This window comes from Myotis nattereri, assembly GCF_964212035.1.
Source record: "Myotis nattereri genome assembly, chromosome: 9".
NCBI classification, from domain to species: Eukaryota; Metazoa; Chordata; class Mammalia; order Chiroptera; family Vespertilionidae; genus Myotis; species Myotis nattereri.
In genome coordinates this window covers 2,135,001-2,151,285 of record NC_138084.1, presented here as the reverse complement: position 1 = coordinate 2,151,285, position 16,285 = coordinate 2,135,001, and the positions used below count along the sequence as shown (strand labels likewise).

Below are 16,285 nucleotides of genomic sequence, written 5' to 3'. Positions count from 1 at the left end.
TCGGTGCCGCGGGTCCACCCACCACGTGGGGCTAAGATCCTAAGACTCCTCCAACTAGGGCAGGACGCCCTACAGACACAGGGCGCGAATCATTGGAGCTCAACTTTACCAGGTTTGGGAGGAGGGGGCGGGTTCTTTTACAGAAACCAGTGAGGTGGTTTTGGAGCAGAGGAGTAACGTTGGAAGCCCTGTTCCAGTCTAGGGCTGAGGAGCAATGTTGAGCCGGGCGCCCTGCCCACATTCTGGAGGATGCGTCCTTTCAGCCGTTGCTACAGACGCGCAAATGGAGGTGCAGGGCGGTGTGACCTGCCCAGAGTGGAGTCCGCCCGCTGACCACCGCGCTCACTTGCTCAGTTACTATGTAGCAGTGAGAGGTGACTGTGGGGGCCCCATCTCCACCCGCTGGCCCAGCATTGTTCAGTGTGAAAGGTGGAGAAGCAAAGGGGAGCTGTGGTCAAGTGTTTGGGAACTAGGCTAGCCATGTGCAGTGGGTGTCTTCACGGATGCTCCTCAGTCTGGAGTATTTTCATGTGCACAGCAGCTGCAGGTCACAGCCCGTATCCCTACCTAACGTGCACCTCTGGGTGCCTGCTGTCCCATGGCACGCTGCGCGGGCAATGCTGGTCACCAAGAGCCTTGCAGCGCCCACCTCCGACCACACAGGGGCCTGTGTGCCCGGGACAGCGGGTCTCCTTCCTCCGCCTCCCGGGGACTCGAGGTCAGACCGCACATTCGACTCTGCATCCCGGGGCCTGGCGCAGAGCTGGTGCCAGCACGTTTGGGGGCGAAGCATTAGTGGAAGAGCCCATGCTCCCTGTGCCACCCCCTGGCTGGGCCCCTGGAGTCTGGGCAGGTTTACTGCTCACTCCCAGGACCAGGCAGGGCAGCCCACAGCAGGTGCCTGGCAAACTGAACAGCCGCCGTACAGCTGACAGACAGACATCCGTCGGAACCTCTCGCCCAGGCCCCTCCCGCTTTAGTCACTGCACTGCTGCCACCTGCCGCGCAACACACTGTTTATTGTTCGCTCCGTGGGAGTGAGAGCTCCTGGGCAGCGACTCATCTGCATTCCCTGGCACCTGTGCTGTGCCTGTATACAGCAGGTGCTCAATAAATATGCTTGTAGACTGGATGGGCGTGAGTTCGGCACATCTTTGGGGCTTCTGCAGAGGCTGGTACAGGAGAGGGGCTGGAGGGGAACCCTGCAACCTCCCCTTTTCACCTTTCAGTGTTGCAAGTGGGTGAGCTGGGCTCAGTGGGTGCAGAGGTGCCCAGCAGCTCAGGAAGGGATGGGGAGCTGGGTTCTCCCTGCCGGCCTCCTGGTCTGGGACGGGCCCGGACCTTGAGACAAAACATGCACATTTGGGGGAGTCACCCTTCAGGCACCAGCTCCCCGAGGAGGCAGAAGAACGGGCTCTCCTGGGCTTGAAGGCACTTGGGGAAGGAGGGGAGGGAGCTGACCCTCCCCCGGTCCCCCAACCTCTGCCAGGGCCCGGCTCCCCCTGGGCTGTCTCACAGAGACCTGCCTGAGAGTCCCAGAGGCTCAGGGCCCCATCCAGAGTGGGTCCCGCCCACGGAGCCGGAGTGGGAGTGTGGGCCCAGCAGAGGCGTGTGGCTGGCACCGCTCAGACCTTGGCTGCCGCCCGGGGCAGCTGCTGCAGCAGGGCCAGCGTGTCCCGCTTCTCGATGGAGCGCAGCTGCTTCTTCTTCGCCCGCTTGAGCTTGGCGGGGTTTCGGATCTGGGGGTGCGAGGGCAAAGCAGCGATGAGGCTGGAGTCTCCCCCTGCTCCCCAGGGAGAGGGAGGCCTGGGGAGGGAGGGCAGGGGGCAGGGACGGGCGCCACTCACCACTTGGACGATCTCGGCCTTGCGCTCATTCTCCAGGCGGCGTTTCAGGTTCTCGGCGCGGCGCTGCTTCTTCTCCTGGGTGCACGGGAGGGGGAGGGGGGGGGTAAGACGTGGGTCTGGGTGAGGCAGCCCTGGGCACTCAGGCACCCAAGGGAGAGCTGGCAGAGTTCCCGGGGGGGGGGGGGACCTTGTCTCCCGGATCCTGGGGGTGGGCGGGTGGAGGGCCCATGGGACCGCCGTGGGGGGAGGTCCTGACTCCACCCGAGAAGGTGGGCGCCTGGGCAGGCAGCTGAGGACAGAGGCTTAGGCGGCTGCGGGGACTCAGACACGGTGCTCCCCACTGGGAAACTCAGGCACCTGTAGAGAGGCCCCTGGGAGGAGGGGGCCGGTCCCCTCACCCCACCCTCTGCCCCTGAAGTCCAGGTGCCCAGGTGTGGGGCTGGGAAGGGTGGAGGCCGCAGGAAAGAGGCTCTGGTTCGAATCCTGGCGCGGCTACTTCTTAAAGGGTGACCGTGTAGTTAACCTCTGTGCTTCGCCGTCTTTACAACGAGAACGCCCACCTACGCGTGTTCGGGGGAGTGAGGGGGGCGAGTGGAGTCGGCCTGCGGCGCCCGGCCACTGGGAGCCCAGCAGGTGGATGTAGAGGGAGACTGTCTGGGAATGGAAGTAGGTTTCCAGCTTTGCTCACTGCCGTCCTGCTGGGCCGGGGTGGGGTGGACTCCGGGCTGCTGCAGGGCCAGGGGCCGCTCTGGGCTTTGGGAACTGAGCGGGCAGGCGTGGCCTGGGCCCCAGTGAGAAATGGGAAGTGAGACTTGGGCTCCCAGGCAGGTCTGGGCGGGGCGGGACAGGAACACGGTGCGAAGGCACAGCGAGGAGGCCTCTTGCCCAAGAGGGAGCCGGCTGCATAGGAAGTGAGATAAGGCCTCAGCGCAGGCGACAGCCTCTCCTTCTAAGGACCTCAGGCGCTGGGGCGATTGAAGCCGGTACAGACACTGAGTAACGGGCCCCCTCCCCTCGGCAGAGTCCAGAGCCTGGGGCACGGGATTTGATGCCTCCTGTACCCTGGGATCACCAGGTGGGGGTGTCCCGGGGGAGCCCTGGTCCTGGTGGGCGTCACCGCTGAACGCCACGGCCTCATTTCTCTGTGTGGCCCACTGTGGCGTCCCCGAGACGGAGAGGTTGGGCGTGAGCCTCCAACGGGCATGCGTGGCCCTGGGAGAGTATCGGGGAGCTAACTGGGGGAAGCGTGGGCATCCACGGTGCGACGTGTGGCAGCCGCCTCGTGGAAAGCGACAGAGACAATCGGGGAAAGGCTTCCCCACCCGAGCAGGGCCCGGCGCCATCTCACTGAGCGTCCTCCGCCTCCCACCAGTGGGCACGGGGCTTCCTCCCGGCCTCCCCCATCCTTGGGCCGCGCAGAGCCCGGGCTACACTGGACAGCCCACTGGCTCCCCTGCCCTGTGGTCCCAGACTGCGCTTCCGCCCCCGGGCAGGCCCCTGCCACCCTCGGGCTCCAGAAAGGCCGCCAGCCTCTCCCTGGGCACCTGCGCGAGCCCCCCGCCCCCCTCCCAGCAGACACTGGCTCCGCCCTCACCTGCCGGCGCCTCTCCTTCTCCTCCTCCAGGTGCCGGGCGAAGTCCCTGGCCAGCTTCCGCTCCTGCCGCTCCTTCATCTTCCGCTGCCAGGAGGTGCGCAGGGGCTTGTCCTGCACCATCTGGGAGAACCTGGGGGCAGAGGGGCTCGTGGGGTCCTGCGCTGCACCCGGCTCTTTCCTCCAACCGTCAGAGCCACCCCCACCTGCCTGCCTGCGGGCAGTCGTCCCCCCAGGTTGGACCCGCCCCCCAGGTCGGACCCGGGGCAGGCAAGGGCTCCCCTCGGGCTGCCTGCCGCGTCTTAAGCCTCTGAGGCGGGGCCTCCTGTTCTGTCCGTTTCAGAGGAGCAAGCCCGGCCCCCGCTCCCGAATGAACCGCTGCTTGTGACCAAGTCCAGGCCCAGCCTCTGCCAGGAGACCCTGCTGCTTCCCCCAAGCGCCGGCCGGCCGGGCAGGGGTGCCCTGGAGAGGGCTCCTCCCTCCGGGCGGCGTGGACGGGCACCGTCCTCTGTCACGTCCGGAACCTCTCTCTCCAAGAGGAAGGTGGGCACGGCGCAGCGCAGGCTCGAGGTGACCAGGGGAGTCGAGTTTCTGACGTGCGAGGGTGACACGAGCCATGGGAGGAAAGGTCACCTCTGGCGAAGGCTCACTGCAAGGTGCCGTGACACGCAGGTCGGGGTCCTGCCCGGCGCCAAACGCCGTCCCCGGGAAGGGTCAGTCCAGCTCTTCTGGGCCGTCTTCTCCCCGTCCTGCTCCACGCGAGTACGGCACACAGTCTGTCCCTTCACCCCACACCTGCCCGCCTCCAGGCTGGTTCTGTCCTGCTCCCCCACTGGGCCTGCTCTGACCCGACATGCCCCTCCCTGCCCCTCTCCCCTCCACAAGGCCCGCTGCCGCCGACCTGGCCTCCTGTGCACAGAATGGGGCTCGGGATGCACTTCCTCCTGCCCCAAAGCGGGGTCTGCGCAGCCCGGGCAGCGGGGACCTGGCACGCAGCCAGAGCAGAACTTTCGGTCACGGTCGCAACGCTCTACATTCACGCTGTTGAACACGGACGCCAGCAGTCACACTGGCTGCTGAGCGCCTCAAATGGGCCTGGTGTGACTGAGGAAATGAATCTTTAACTGTATTTCATTTTAATCCATTTAAATTTAAATGGCCGCACGTGGCAGTGGCTAAGGTGTTGGGCCCTGCGGTTCCAGAGCATCGCTTTACCTGGAGGTGGAGGGAAGGCAGGCCTGGGTTCCGAGGCCTGAACCAGCCCCTGTGGGATGACGGCCAGGCCTGGGGCGGGAAAGGGCTCTCTGAGTCTCGGCACCTCACGCGGGAAATGGAGACGAGAGCTGTTCCCATCCCGAAGGCTGGTGGGAGGGTCGCTGAGGCAGAGCTGAAGCCCTTAGCACAGTGCTCTGCACATAGTAGGTGCTCAATAAACGCCACCCTCAGAGAAGGGACAGGCCCGTCCACGGAGCACAGTGCAGAGGCGGCATCTGGCATGAGCCGGGATGGTGGGCTGCAGCCAGGCCTCCGGCAGCGACGGCCGCCCTCCCGGCCTCTGGGCTCACTCCCCGGCCACTGCAGCTGCTTCCTCGAAGGTCCCAGGCATCAATTCCGGGGCCTTTATGCCCTAACCCACAAGACCTGCCTGCAGCCCCTGAAGGTGTTTTAATGCTAGTGCGACGGCCTCTTTCCCGGTTTCTCTGCTTCCACCCGGCCTCCTGCGGTCTGCGCACCCCGTCTCTCTGCAGAGCCCGTTTCCTCACATGTAACGTGAAGAGGATCCCGGTATGTGAGAGGAGGCTAAACCGGCTGCTTCCCAGGGCTCGTGTGCAGACCACACGCAGGATGCATGCGGGTCCCCGTTGGAAAGGCTCACCCCCGGCCAGCGCTAGCCTGCCCCGTTTACTAACACCGGATCACAAAGACACATGACTGTAGCATGAAGTGGGCGGGCGCAGGCCCCTCCGCTTCAGCAAGTCATGGCGGCGTACTGGCTTCTGCCTCCCGCTGCAGAGGGCAGACAAAGGTGCAGAACCGCCTGCTGCATGAATTCACACGTGAGGCCTGCAGGGGAGGCCAGGGGCCGGGAGGAACCAGGGCTTCCGCCACCTTCTCAGGATCACCACCCGTTTCCAACCCGGAGGCTGTCTCCAGGCGGCACCTGCCCGGAACCGGGGGACCCACCCGCCACGCCCGGCGCTCCCCGCCCGCTGTACCTCTTCTTGGCGCGGTCCTTCCACACCCGCCCCGACTTGGGCTTTCCCTTCGGGACGATGGGAACCTCCGCCTCCTCCTTCCGCTTCTTGGGCGCCGGGGCCCGGGCTGAAGGTCCTGTCCCCTCCTTTGGGCAAAGGCCGTCGCTCGCCAGCTCCCGGGCCGGCGGTGGCTGGCTCGGCAGGCGCTGGCCCCGGGGGGCGCCGGGGGGCTGGGGTGCCGGCTCCTGCGGTGGCGGCGAGGGCTCCGGGCCCGGCGCTTGCTGACCGGGGTGAGGTTCCGGGGACCCAGGCCCCGACGGCTGATGCTGGAGGGGCTGCCGGACCAGCTCTTCCGCACGCGGCGCCAGCCTCGCGCCCGGGCCTCCGCGGCTCCCGAGGACCTGCGGGGACTCCCCGCCTGGCTTGGGCTCCTGTCGGGGGCGCTCAGGACTCGACGCTGGCTGTCTGCGGGGAGACTCCGGGTCTGGACCTTGCTGGTCCTGGGGGGACCCTGGGCCCGGGCCCGGCTCCCTCCGGGGGGACCCCAGGCCTGCCCCCTGCCCTAGGCTGGGCGACCCCGGGCGTGTCTCGGGCTGACGTCGGGGGGACCCCAGGCCGGGTTGCTGCACACGCCGAGGAGACGCGGGCTGCCTCGTTTCTTCCAGGCTCGACTCGAATTCCGCAAGGGCTCGTCTCGCCCGCGGAGCTGCGGTGAGGCTCTCGGGAGGCTCGGCCTTCGGGCCTCCCAGCCGCCGGCTGCGCCTCAGCGGGGTATCCATAGCCCAGCCGGGAAATTTCCCAAACCCCAGCACACGTGCAGTCTCCGGGGCGGCCGGCGCCGTCCTATGACGTCAGGACGGCGCCATGTTTGTGCTGGGCGGAAGCGTCCGTAGCCAAAACGGCCATGTTTGTTTTGGGCGCAGAGCCGGGTTGGCGGCCGGAGGGGCGGGGCTTACCAGGCGCATGCGCAGAGCGCTGTGGCGTATTTTCGTGTGATGGCTTTCTAGCTTGAGGTCGCGGTGGCCTTTCCTGCTGTTTGCAGAAGGGGAGAGAGTGCGCAGCCGCGGAGGGGCAGGGAGACCCATTTCCGGGAGAGAAGAGAACTGGGAGAAGATCCAGGGAACCCGCAGGCCAGGCTGGGTGAAAACTTGGCCGCTAACCCACTCCTGGGCAACTGGGTAGGGGCCGCCCTCTGGCCTCAGTGTTTTCATGTCCCGCGTGGGCGGCCTTGCACGGGCTCAGTGCACGGACCCTGTGGGAGCACTCCTCCCTGCCCGAGGGAAGGTGACCTGGCAGGGCCTGGCGGCGGGCGATCTCTTCGTCCTGAGCTGTGGGTTAAATGTGCACACCCTCGCCTTCTTTTCTCTAGCTCTGGCTGGTTTGGCTCAGTGGACAGAGCGCGGGCCTGCAGACTGAAGGGTCCTGAGTTGATTCTGGCAAAGGGCGCGTGCCAGGGTTGCGCGGGATCCCCGGTAGGGGGCGTGCAGGAGGCAGCCCACCCAGGATTCTCATCATTGATGTTTCTCTCCCTCTCCCATTCTCTCTGAAATCAATACAAATATATATATATATTTAATATATCTTTATTGATTTCAGAGAGGAAGGGAGAGGGAAAGAGAGAGAGAAACATCAATGATGAGAGAGAATCATTGATTGGCTGCCTCCTGCACATCCCCTACTGGGGATCAAGCCCGAAATCCAGGCATGTGCCCTTGATCAGAATCGAATCTGGGGCCCTTCAGTCTGCAGGCTGATGCTCTATCCACTGAGCCAAACCAGCTAGGGCCAAATATATTTTTTTAAAAAATTAAATAAAACTTATGGCCCTCCCTTTTCAACGTTTGCAACATTTATGGGTGAAGTTGAGGTACCGATAAGACGCACCCCCTTTGTCCTGGCTCACCTGGGCCCTCAGCCAGGCTGCATCCCCTCTCAGGTGCCCCTTCGGCCCCAGTTCCAGCAACAGGGTGGATGGCCTCTGAGCGTCCTTGCGGCCAGTGGCCGTGTCCCAGGGTAAGACCTGCCTCCTCCCCTTTGCATGAGGCCAGGAAGGGTTTGGAGTCTTTCTTAGGAAGAACATCTTGGAAGTGGCCCAACTGCATCCCGGCTCTCCTCCAGGGCTATTCTTAGACCTGCCTGGGAATGGCCCTCTGGGGTCCCAGGGCTCCTGTCCCAACGGCCCCTGGCTTCTTTGTTTCTCCATCGGAGGGGTTGGACGGGGGCCTGGGAAGTTATTCAAGGATGCGGTGGGGTGGTGGGGAGGCAGAGGCCAAGGGCAGGGCAGGTGTCCTGGGCCTCAGCGCGGAGCACAGCTCCCACCTGCCGAGTCAGCTGCAGGGTCGGAGGGAGCCAGCCCCCCCTGACCGCTGGTCAAGGAGGAGATGAGGAGGCTCAGACGAAGGGTCCTGGAGGAGGAATGTGGGGCGCGGCTACAGCGTTGGGACAGGTTCAAGTCTCCGACTGAAGAGAGGGCACGGTCCTCTCGTGGCCACGTGCAAGTCCCAGCTTGGAGGGCAGAGCCCTCCCAGCACAATTATAGCCAAAGGCTGTGGCTGTGAGCTCGACCTTATGGTCCGAACCTGTGGTCCCGCTTGGCTGCGTGATGTGGGCTTGAGAGAGTTCAGGTGCGTGTCATTGAGTGGGTTAGAACATTGTTAACATCTTGACCACGCCCTCACTATGCCTCGTGGAATCCGGTATAAAATGAAGACTCGGCTTGCGGGCGCTGGCGCTGTCTCCATCAGAGAAGCAGCGTCCCGCGGAGACCCAGCTTGTATCCTCTTGTCTGTCTGTTCTAAATCCTTCACCCCCACCCCCCGCCCAGTCAGGTTCACCCTTGGCCGGGCGGAAGAAGTGGATTGAGGATCCCTAACACCCCGCCCTCCCTGGCTGTGCCACTCAGCAACACAGGCCGCCTCCCAGGGTAAGGCGGGGCACGGTCTCTCCAATGCCCTCCCTGTCATCGGAGTAACTGCATCCTGGGCCGCCCGCTCGGGTGTTAGACCCTGGCCCCTGGCTCTGGTGCCCGATGCAGAAGCAGCCTGGCTGGTCCTCGCCCAGCTCCTCCAGCCCCAGCTCTCGGTTCCTTAAAGTCCTGCACCTGCCGGAGACCCGAAAGGCCAGCCACCGGCAGCCACGCCCGGCACGTGTGACCAGACCGGACACCACCCCGCCTCTGCCCGCCTCAGGCCCGCTGGCTCCCTGCCCCTGGGCTCCCCCCCCCTCCCCCCCGCCCCGGCCCTGCCCCAGCCCTGCCCCAGCCCTGCTCAAACACCTTAGAGCAGTGGTTCTCACAACTTTGGCTGCACATTAGAATCACCTGGGAATCTTTTTTTTTAATCCTGATGATTTTTAAGAGATTCCCAGAGGATTCTAATGTGCAGCCAAGGTTGAGAACCACTGCCTTAGAGAGCAATCCAGGCGCCCGCCAGGGGGGTGTGAGGGGAGATGTGTTACAGACAGGGCCCTGGGGTGTCCCTCGCATCCTGTGGAGCCACTGTTAACCCGGGCAGCGGTGAACTCCGGCCCAGGATGCTCTGCTCTCGCCTGATCCTCCCAGGTCCTCATACATGTGTGTGTGTGTCGGGGGGGGGGGGGCACGACGCCCGGCTACCTCAGAAGGCCGGCGTGGCAGTGGCTGCTGGGCCCCTGGCCCCTGACACTCCTTTGCTGTCCACATGAGCATCCCAGCCCCCCGCCCTCGGAGGAAGGGTCCTGGGGTCTCCGCAGTCCCCCAGAGACCCAGCGAGCCCTGCCTGCCTGCTAGGATCGCCTGGCCGCTCATTCTGTGAATAGACTGTCTGCACTTCAATCCTGGTCTCAGCCCTGGAAGGAGGGACCCCCTACAACAATGGGCAGCAACGCCAGGCTTCTTCCCGTGCCCTGCAGGACAGACTCCCCCTCCTCGGGGGCCCTGTGAAGCGGGCGCTGTTGTTACTCCTCCCATTTTACACTAAAGAAACGGAGGCACAGAGAGGCCGGGACACTTGTCAAGGTCACACAGCACACAGGTGGTAGCATTAGGACCCACACCGAGGCTGCCTGTCTGCAGAGCTGCTACCTTTTTTCTTTTTAATTGACTTCAGAGAGGAAGGGAGAGGGAGAGAGAAGCATCCATGATGAGAGAGAATCATGAATCGTGTGCCTCCTGCCCGCCCCACACTGGGGGATGGATCCCGCAACCCGGCCTGTGCCCTGACCGGGAATCGAACCCTGACCTCCTAGTTCACAGGCCAACGCTCAACCACGGAGCCACGCCGGCCGGGCAATAGCAATGTTTCCCAAACTTTGGTAAGCATCAGCCATCCGGGGGGCGGGCGGGGGGGCTACGGAAACACGGATTCCTGGCCCGAGCCCCAGAAATGCAGGCGCCGTGCATGGCGCCCACGCCGGGCAGCGGCCCAGCTCGCTCTCGCTCATTTACCCACCAAATGTTTATCGGCTGTTTATCCCCAGAGGCCCCGGAGCACAGCAGGGAACGGGGCCGTACTGGTCCCACCTCAGTGGCTCTGACGTGGTCTTGAAACAATTAAATCTCAAACTGTCCCTTGCGGATGGCTGAGCCGAGCGAGCGGGATTGCGGGAACTGCGTGCCCTGGTCTGTAGGCGGCGAGGGGTGGAGAGGCCACCTGACTTGCTGAGGGTCCCGAGCAGACCCTGAACTCAGGACACTCCACCTTGAACTCTGCCGCCAGCCCCTGGCGGTGAGCAGCTCGGCTCCTGGGGTTGGGTTCAGACGGCAGAGCGAGCGGCCCTGGACACATGTCCGTGGTGACAGCGGGGCCTTCATCCTGGGGCCTGGAAGGAGCTCTTGACAGGTCAGCAGGCACCGCCCCCTCCGCCCATGTCCGCACACACAGCTTTCAGTTCCTAAGATGACGGTTGTGCAGTGAGTCACGCCCTCTCCCTTCCTCTCCGTCCCCCCTTCCCTTCCCGGCCCTTTCCTCTAGCACCTGGCTTCTTCACAGCTGTGGCCCGTCCAGGGGCGGGGTGGGCCCCGGGCAGGGCGGGGTGGGCCCCACCCCTCCATGGCAGCCCGGGGAGACCTGCCGCTGTGAGCCAGGAGCCCGTGATGAGGCCCTTGGCCTGCGGGCACGAAGGGCTTGGGTCCGGGCCAGCATTGGCTGCCCTGGGCAGGGCGCCCGGTTCCCTCGGCCTCGCGCTCCCGCAGCGGGATGGCCCCAAACCCCACTGAGCCGCGAGATGAGGTTTTCCTCTGATTCAACACCTTCGTTCTCGGTCCTTCTCATGGGGCCTCAGGACCCTGGGGCTCCCCAGCTGCGGCCAGAGCAGCCCGGGCCCTCCTGCCGCGCTCACACCCAAGGCTGCTCCAGCGAAGGCCATGTCCCCTAAAGGGACCTTTGAGTCCAGAAGCGTCACCCCAACTTCCCTGGCAGGTGAGATGGCAGAGCTTCTGCCCCGAGCGGCTGGCGAGCCTGGAGGGCGTCTGCGGGAATCATTTCACTATCACGCAGCCCCGTGAGGACGTGGGTCCTGCCCGCCACCCCGGCCCCCCTGTTTTTTAGAGATGAAAGGGCTTATCAGGGCCAAGAGAGAACCTGAGTCCGGGCTCTGCCTCCACGCGGGAGCTCCGCCCACACCTCCCTGCTCTGTGTGGCAGGCACGCGGCCTACAGGATGAAGCCCAGGCCGGACTTCTGTTCTCTGAACACGAGGCCCAAGGCGAACATTCCAGGTCATCGAGCGCCTTCCATGCGGGGGGCGGGGGGCGGGGGGCGGGGGGGGGGGGGAGGCTGGCCGATCGAAGGGTTAGTCTGCTCTGTTCTTTCCTGCTCAAAATGAAACGTCACCCACCCTCAGATGGCCTCACTGCGCTCCCGCGGTTCAGCTCCGCCCGAGAAGCGACTCGGGGCAGACGCAGATGCCCCGGGTTCGGAAAGTGGATGCAGAAGGTGGGGGGCTGCATTTCCGAAATGTGGCTGCAACAGCATCTCCCGTCCACGTGACCCCGGCCCCCTTTCCCTCAGTTGCGGGGCCTGCACCTCCCCCACCCCGAGCCTGGGTGGGCCTGGGTGATGGCCTTGGCTGTGGCTGGAGGCGGAGGCGATGGCTGTGGGACCCACCCCAGGAAATGCGCCTTTGGCTGCGACCCTCGACCCTCGGGGTGGCTCCTGCAGGGAGAACTGCACGGGGAGGCTGGGGCGCCTGGTCCCAGAGCCGCCGGGGCAGCCCGGCTCCCCGTGAGCCCTCGTGCTGCCACGTTTGCTGCCTGGGAAGGATGTGCCCCCAAGGGGGGCATCTGTGTCGCATCCCAGTGTGGCCGCGGGGCAGGGGCAACAGGGCTTGTGGGCGCGAGGCCTCCCCGGGCTCGGCAGAGCGTGTGGGACCGGTTCCAGAAGGATCACCGAGACTCCCAGGCCCCGGGCCGTCACCGCCGGGACTGCGTGAGGGCCGCGTCGCCCGGGCGTCCAAACACAGGCTGTCCCGTGGGTCTGGGTGAGCTTCTAACGGTTCCCAGGTGATGCCAGGCCCTGGTCCCGGGACCACCACGTAGTGGGGACCAGTCTGGACTCAAGAGGAAGGAGCAGAGGCTGAGGGAAGGGAACCGCCTGCCGGACGGGCTGGGAGGGGCGGGTCTGGCTGGGCACCAGGCCTGTGACTCTGAGCAGGACTGGGCTCCATGGCCGAGAGCAGTGGCTGCGTTTCTGGACTCGAGCGCCACCGTGTGGGGAAACGCTTTCCTCCCTCCTCCGCCTGAACCTGCTGGGCCGGCTCTTCTACTTCCCTCCTGGCCCAGCCTCCCCCCCCCCCCCGTCCCCCCCCCCCCCGTCCCCCACGCCCCATTGGCGCCCTCCCTCGGGCCTCCCAGGACCTCCCCTCCTGCGTGGGTGAAGGAGGCCGTCCCCTCCCACCCAGAACGGCTCTGCACCCTGTAATGTCACCCCCATTGCAGACTTAACCACTCCCCCAAGGGCCTAGGGCGGGAGCAGGGTCCCCAAGTCCCTGTAGAGCACCCCCCACCCCCCCGGCCACCCCTGGGTGAGGTCTCACAAGCACTCCGCTGCCAGTGGACACCAGGAAGTGGCAGGAAACTCCCTGCAGTTCAGGTGGCAGCCAGGATGCCCACAGGTGGCACGGAGCCAGCTGGCTGGGCCTCCTGCTCAGATCTCCGGCCCGTCCAACCCTCGGCCCCTCGGCCCCGCTGATTCTGTGGCGGGAACGGGGTCTCCTGCCCGGGAGCCCCCTGCACTGACGCCGACTCCCACATCCGACCCCGTCAGCTGACATTCCTCAGCCTCCTTTTCCGCATCTGGGTTGAGGAGGGGGTTAGGTGGCCCCGGCCTTGGCCCAGGTGCGCGGTGTGGCCGGGATCCCGGAGCGGGCTCTGCAAATGCCCGGAGAGTCCGGCCGGGGCGGGAGGGGCTCAGGGGCAGGCGTGCCGGTGCCCGTGGCGCCGTGAGGAAGCCGGCGGCTGGGCACAGCGAGGCGGGAGGCAGAGAGGACCAGACAGGTCACGGACGTGGGGTCAGGTGGACGTCGCTTTATTCTCATCCTGCTCACACTGGTCCTGGGGTCAGCTGCTTCTCATGGGGAGACACGGGGGCGTGGGGACGGGAGGAAGGCGGTCCCTCCCCTCGCCTGTCGCTCAGCACAAGCAGCTGCGGAATCGGGGCTGCCGTCTCCCAGGCGACCGCAGCGGCCAGGACGTCACAGCATCCCTGACCGACTCCTGACTCAGAGCTGGCCCCGGGGTCTGTGCTCACGTCCCCCGCCTGCCCCGCACGGTGCGGTCGGAGACACGGAGGCCCAGAGGGACGCGTGGACAGTGGAGGGCAGACTCGGTCGTGGTTTCTGTCTGACTCAGCGTCGCTGCTGCACCCCCTGCACCCAGGGACCTGGAGCCCAGACTCTCACAAGTTGAGTCTAGCAAAGGCCCGGCCTCCTGGGCGCCGGGAACCCGCTCTGGCTCCTTCGCAGACCAGCCCCCCCCCACCCCACCCCCCGGCGATGGGGGAAGGCGTCAGGGAGGGTGGGCGGTGTGGTGTGGGCCCCGTGGGCTGCTCCTGAGCTGGTGGGGTGGGTGGGAGGGCCTGGCCGTGCCCTGGCCAACCAGGTGCTGAGGTGCTGGAGGGAGTGGGGGCCTGGAGGCCCTTCTGTGCCCGAGGGGATGGGGACCACCGACCACCTTGGCCACCAGGACAGGCCACCCAGTTCTCCAAACTGGGAGCACCATTGGCCCCTTGCAGGGGGGGTCTGGGGGAGGGGTAGGTGAATCTGCTGCTGCTGGGCTGGGCTCAGGGCCTCTTCACTTCTGCCGTGGCTCCTCCCGCGTGTCTCCTCCAGTCACGTCCTCATAGGATGGGGGCGGCTCCTGGGGCACCCACGCCGCATCGGGCACACGGGGCAAGTCGTCCCTCTGCACAAGGAAGCCACCGTCACCACCCCGCGCACGTGGGGCGAGTGGCCCTTACAGAGCACCTTCTGCTGGCCCCCTTGGTGACCGTTCCCCAGGACGAAGGGGAAACTGAGGCTGGCAAGACGGGGGGACTTCCGTGGAGGGGGCGCATGGCTCTCTCCACCCCCTCCCCCGTTCTTGAGAAGGGAGCGGGGAGAGGCCCACGGGGCTCAGACGACTGGTCCCTCGTTCTGGCCGGCTACCCGCGTGCAGGCGACCCCACGCGAGTCAGTCGCACTGTCTGCTTCCCTGTGGGGCCGGGCCAGGGGACACCCCAAGGTCCCTCCTAGCGGCCATGCATGCTAGGAGCATGTCGAACGCTAAGAGCGTCAGAAGGAAGGCGACCCTGCTTCTAGCCCCGGGAGACGCCTGTCAAATCGCAGGCGCCGGACGCGTGAGGAAGCAGCGGTCCCTGGCGGCCGAGCTCGGCCCGGGGCTGGTTCCAGCAGCAGCAGGAACGGGGCCGTGCCAGCAGCGGTCTGCACGGCGCCTGGCGCGGCGAGTGCCCTAAGCAGGAACGGCCCCGGTCCCCCCGCGGCCAGGCAGGGCCTCGTCCCCCACCCCGACAAGCGGGTGGCCCAGTGCTGCAGGCGCCTGCCGCCTCCGATGCCCTGAGGAGCAGGCGCCCTGCCAGGCGCGGGCAGTGATGGGGACACGTGCTTGCGTGGTGCCATAAGGCCCGGCCACCCCTCCTGTCTGTGCTATGAGAAAACCCAGTGGACGGTGGCACGGCCATGGCCACAACCAGAGTGTCCCGTTTGCAGGACCGCTGGGATCTGGAACACGTTTGTACAGAGTTCCAAAGGTCACCTGATAATAGGGCATTTTTCCTTTAATAACATGAGCCCAGGAAGGCCCTTCCGCTCAGGGCGGACGGGGCGGGGGTAGGATCCCACTTCCCAGCCTGCTGCTCTGCCCTTCACACGTGTGCACAGGGCTCGGCCGCGGGCTGCACACGCCTGGGGCCGAGGCCTGGATTTCCTTCCCAGCGGCTTGACCTTGGGGAGCGGCCTGGCCTCTCTAAGCCTCAGCTTACTCATCTGTAGAATGGGGGAGCAAGGACCGGCCTCAAAGGGTGGCTGAGGGATTCGGCTAACATTACGTTTATGGAAAGTGCTCCCCCCCCCGGTGTGCCCGCCCCCACGGCCATGCCCCACTCCCGCTCCAGCTCTCCCTGACCTCCCCCGGCCTGGGGCCAGGCCCTTGCACACGCTGTTCCACGCTGCCGGTCCCTCTGTCTCCGTTGCCCGGCCCTGCCCCCCCCGCCCCTGGCCTCCCCGATGAGGGCTCCCCGCCTCCCGAGCGGGGAGCACCGCAGCCTGTTGCTCTGGGAGCCCCCGACTTTTCCCTCTTGGTGGCCCCGCATCTTTCACCTCCAGTTGGCCTCCTCTGCCCTGGGCCTCCTCGCTCCCTCCAGGCTGCGGGCTGCCTCTGCGGCTGCGCTGAGCTCTCACACACCCCTGTCTGACGCCCCCTCCCTGAGCCCTCACCTCCACAGACAGGGGGTCGTCCCGGCAGGCGACGGCGGTCGTGGGCCCCAGCAGGAAGAACTCCAGGCAGGTGAGGCAGAGCAGGGCCAGCTGCAGCCTCTGGATGTGCACCTGAGTTGGGGGGGAGGGGGGAGCAGGGCGAGGCCTCACTGGGTGCCTGCAGGGTCACACCAGCCAGCAGGGGGAGGCCAGCGCCAGCGAGGTGGGCCTGGGGCGGAGGGTGCTGTGCGGCTGGAGCAGGTCGGTCTCTGTCACTGCTCCACGCCCAGTGCCTGGCACCCAGGGGTCTTTGGTGGAATTTGCCTAAGGTCTGTGAGCTGGAGAACCTCCTGGGTCCCTCCCGGGGGGGTTGCGGGAGGCCTGGGCATGACCTCATTGCACCCCACTTAGATGGGGAGATCAGAGCTCAGAGAGAGCAGTGTAGCTTACAGGGCCCCATTCTGTAATGGGGGGGTTGGTCTCAGTGATGGGAGTGGTGCTGGCCAGCGAGAAGGCAGCACCCTTTGCGGGCACCTCACGGGGGAGAGCAGGTTGGCCGAGGTCCCCCCACCTTTGCCGGGGATCCCGGAGGAGCCAGAAACTTGCTCGCAGCCGCGCCCCAGGGGGCGCTTTCCTGGGAGTCTGAGGAGGCCGGGGCCTGGGCACTCACTGTGCTGTTGGGGTACGGTCTCCATATCGGGGTCTCAAACGGACTCTCCAGGAAGAGGTCCTTGGCAAGGACGAAGAGGCCTGCCAGCACGCAGAGGA

At 65.8% G+C, this 16,285-nt stretch overlaps 2 protein-coding genes across 2 annotated transcripts in view; both read right to left on the bottom strand.

The window, feature by feature from the left end:
• Positions 1-1,000: 1,000 nt before the first annotated feature.
• On the bottom strand, positions 1,001-6,463 carry CCDC86 (coiled-coil domain containing 86). Its single transcript, XM_081098365.1, has 5 exons — positions 5,655-6,463; positions 3,442-3,571; positions 1,848-1,922; positions 1,632-1,739; positions 1,001-1,341 (listed from the first exon to the last, which is right to left on the bottom strand). Exons 1-5 carry the CDS (start codon positions 6,410-6,412, stop codon positions 1,219-1,221), a joined length of 1,194 nt encoding a protein of 397 aa, XP_080954491.1. The 5' UTR covers positions 6,413-6,463; the 3' UTR covers positions 1,001-1,218.
• Positions 6,464-13,898: 7,435 nt separating this feature from the next.
• Positions 13,899-16,285, bottom strand: part of MS4A10 (membrane spanning 4-domains A10) — a gene marked incomplete at both ends in the record, with an annotated part of 15,303 nt that continues 12,916 nt past the window's right edge. The window contains 3 exons of the mRNA XM_081098086.1: positions 13,899-14,009; positions 15,539-15,649; positions 16,188-16,285. The exon at positions 16,188-16,285 is cut by the window's right edge and continues 34 nt beyond it. Of these exons, the coding sequence (XP_080954212.1) occupies positions 13,899-14,009; positions 15,539-15,649; positions 16,188-16,285 (320 nt within the window). The remainder of the gene's footprint in view (positions 14,010-15,538; positions 15,650-16,187) is intronic.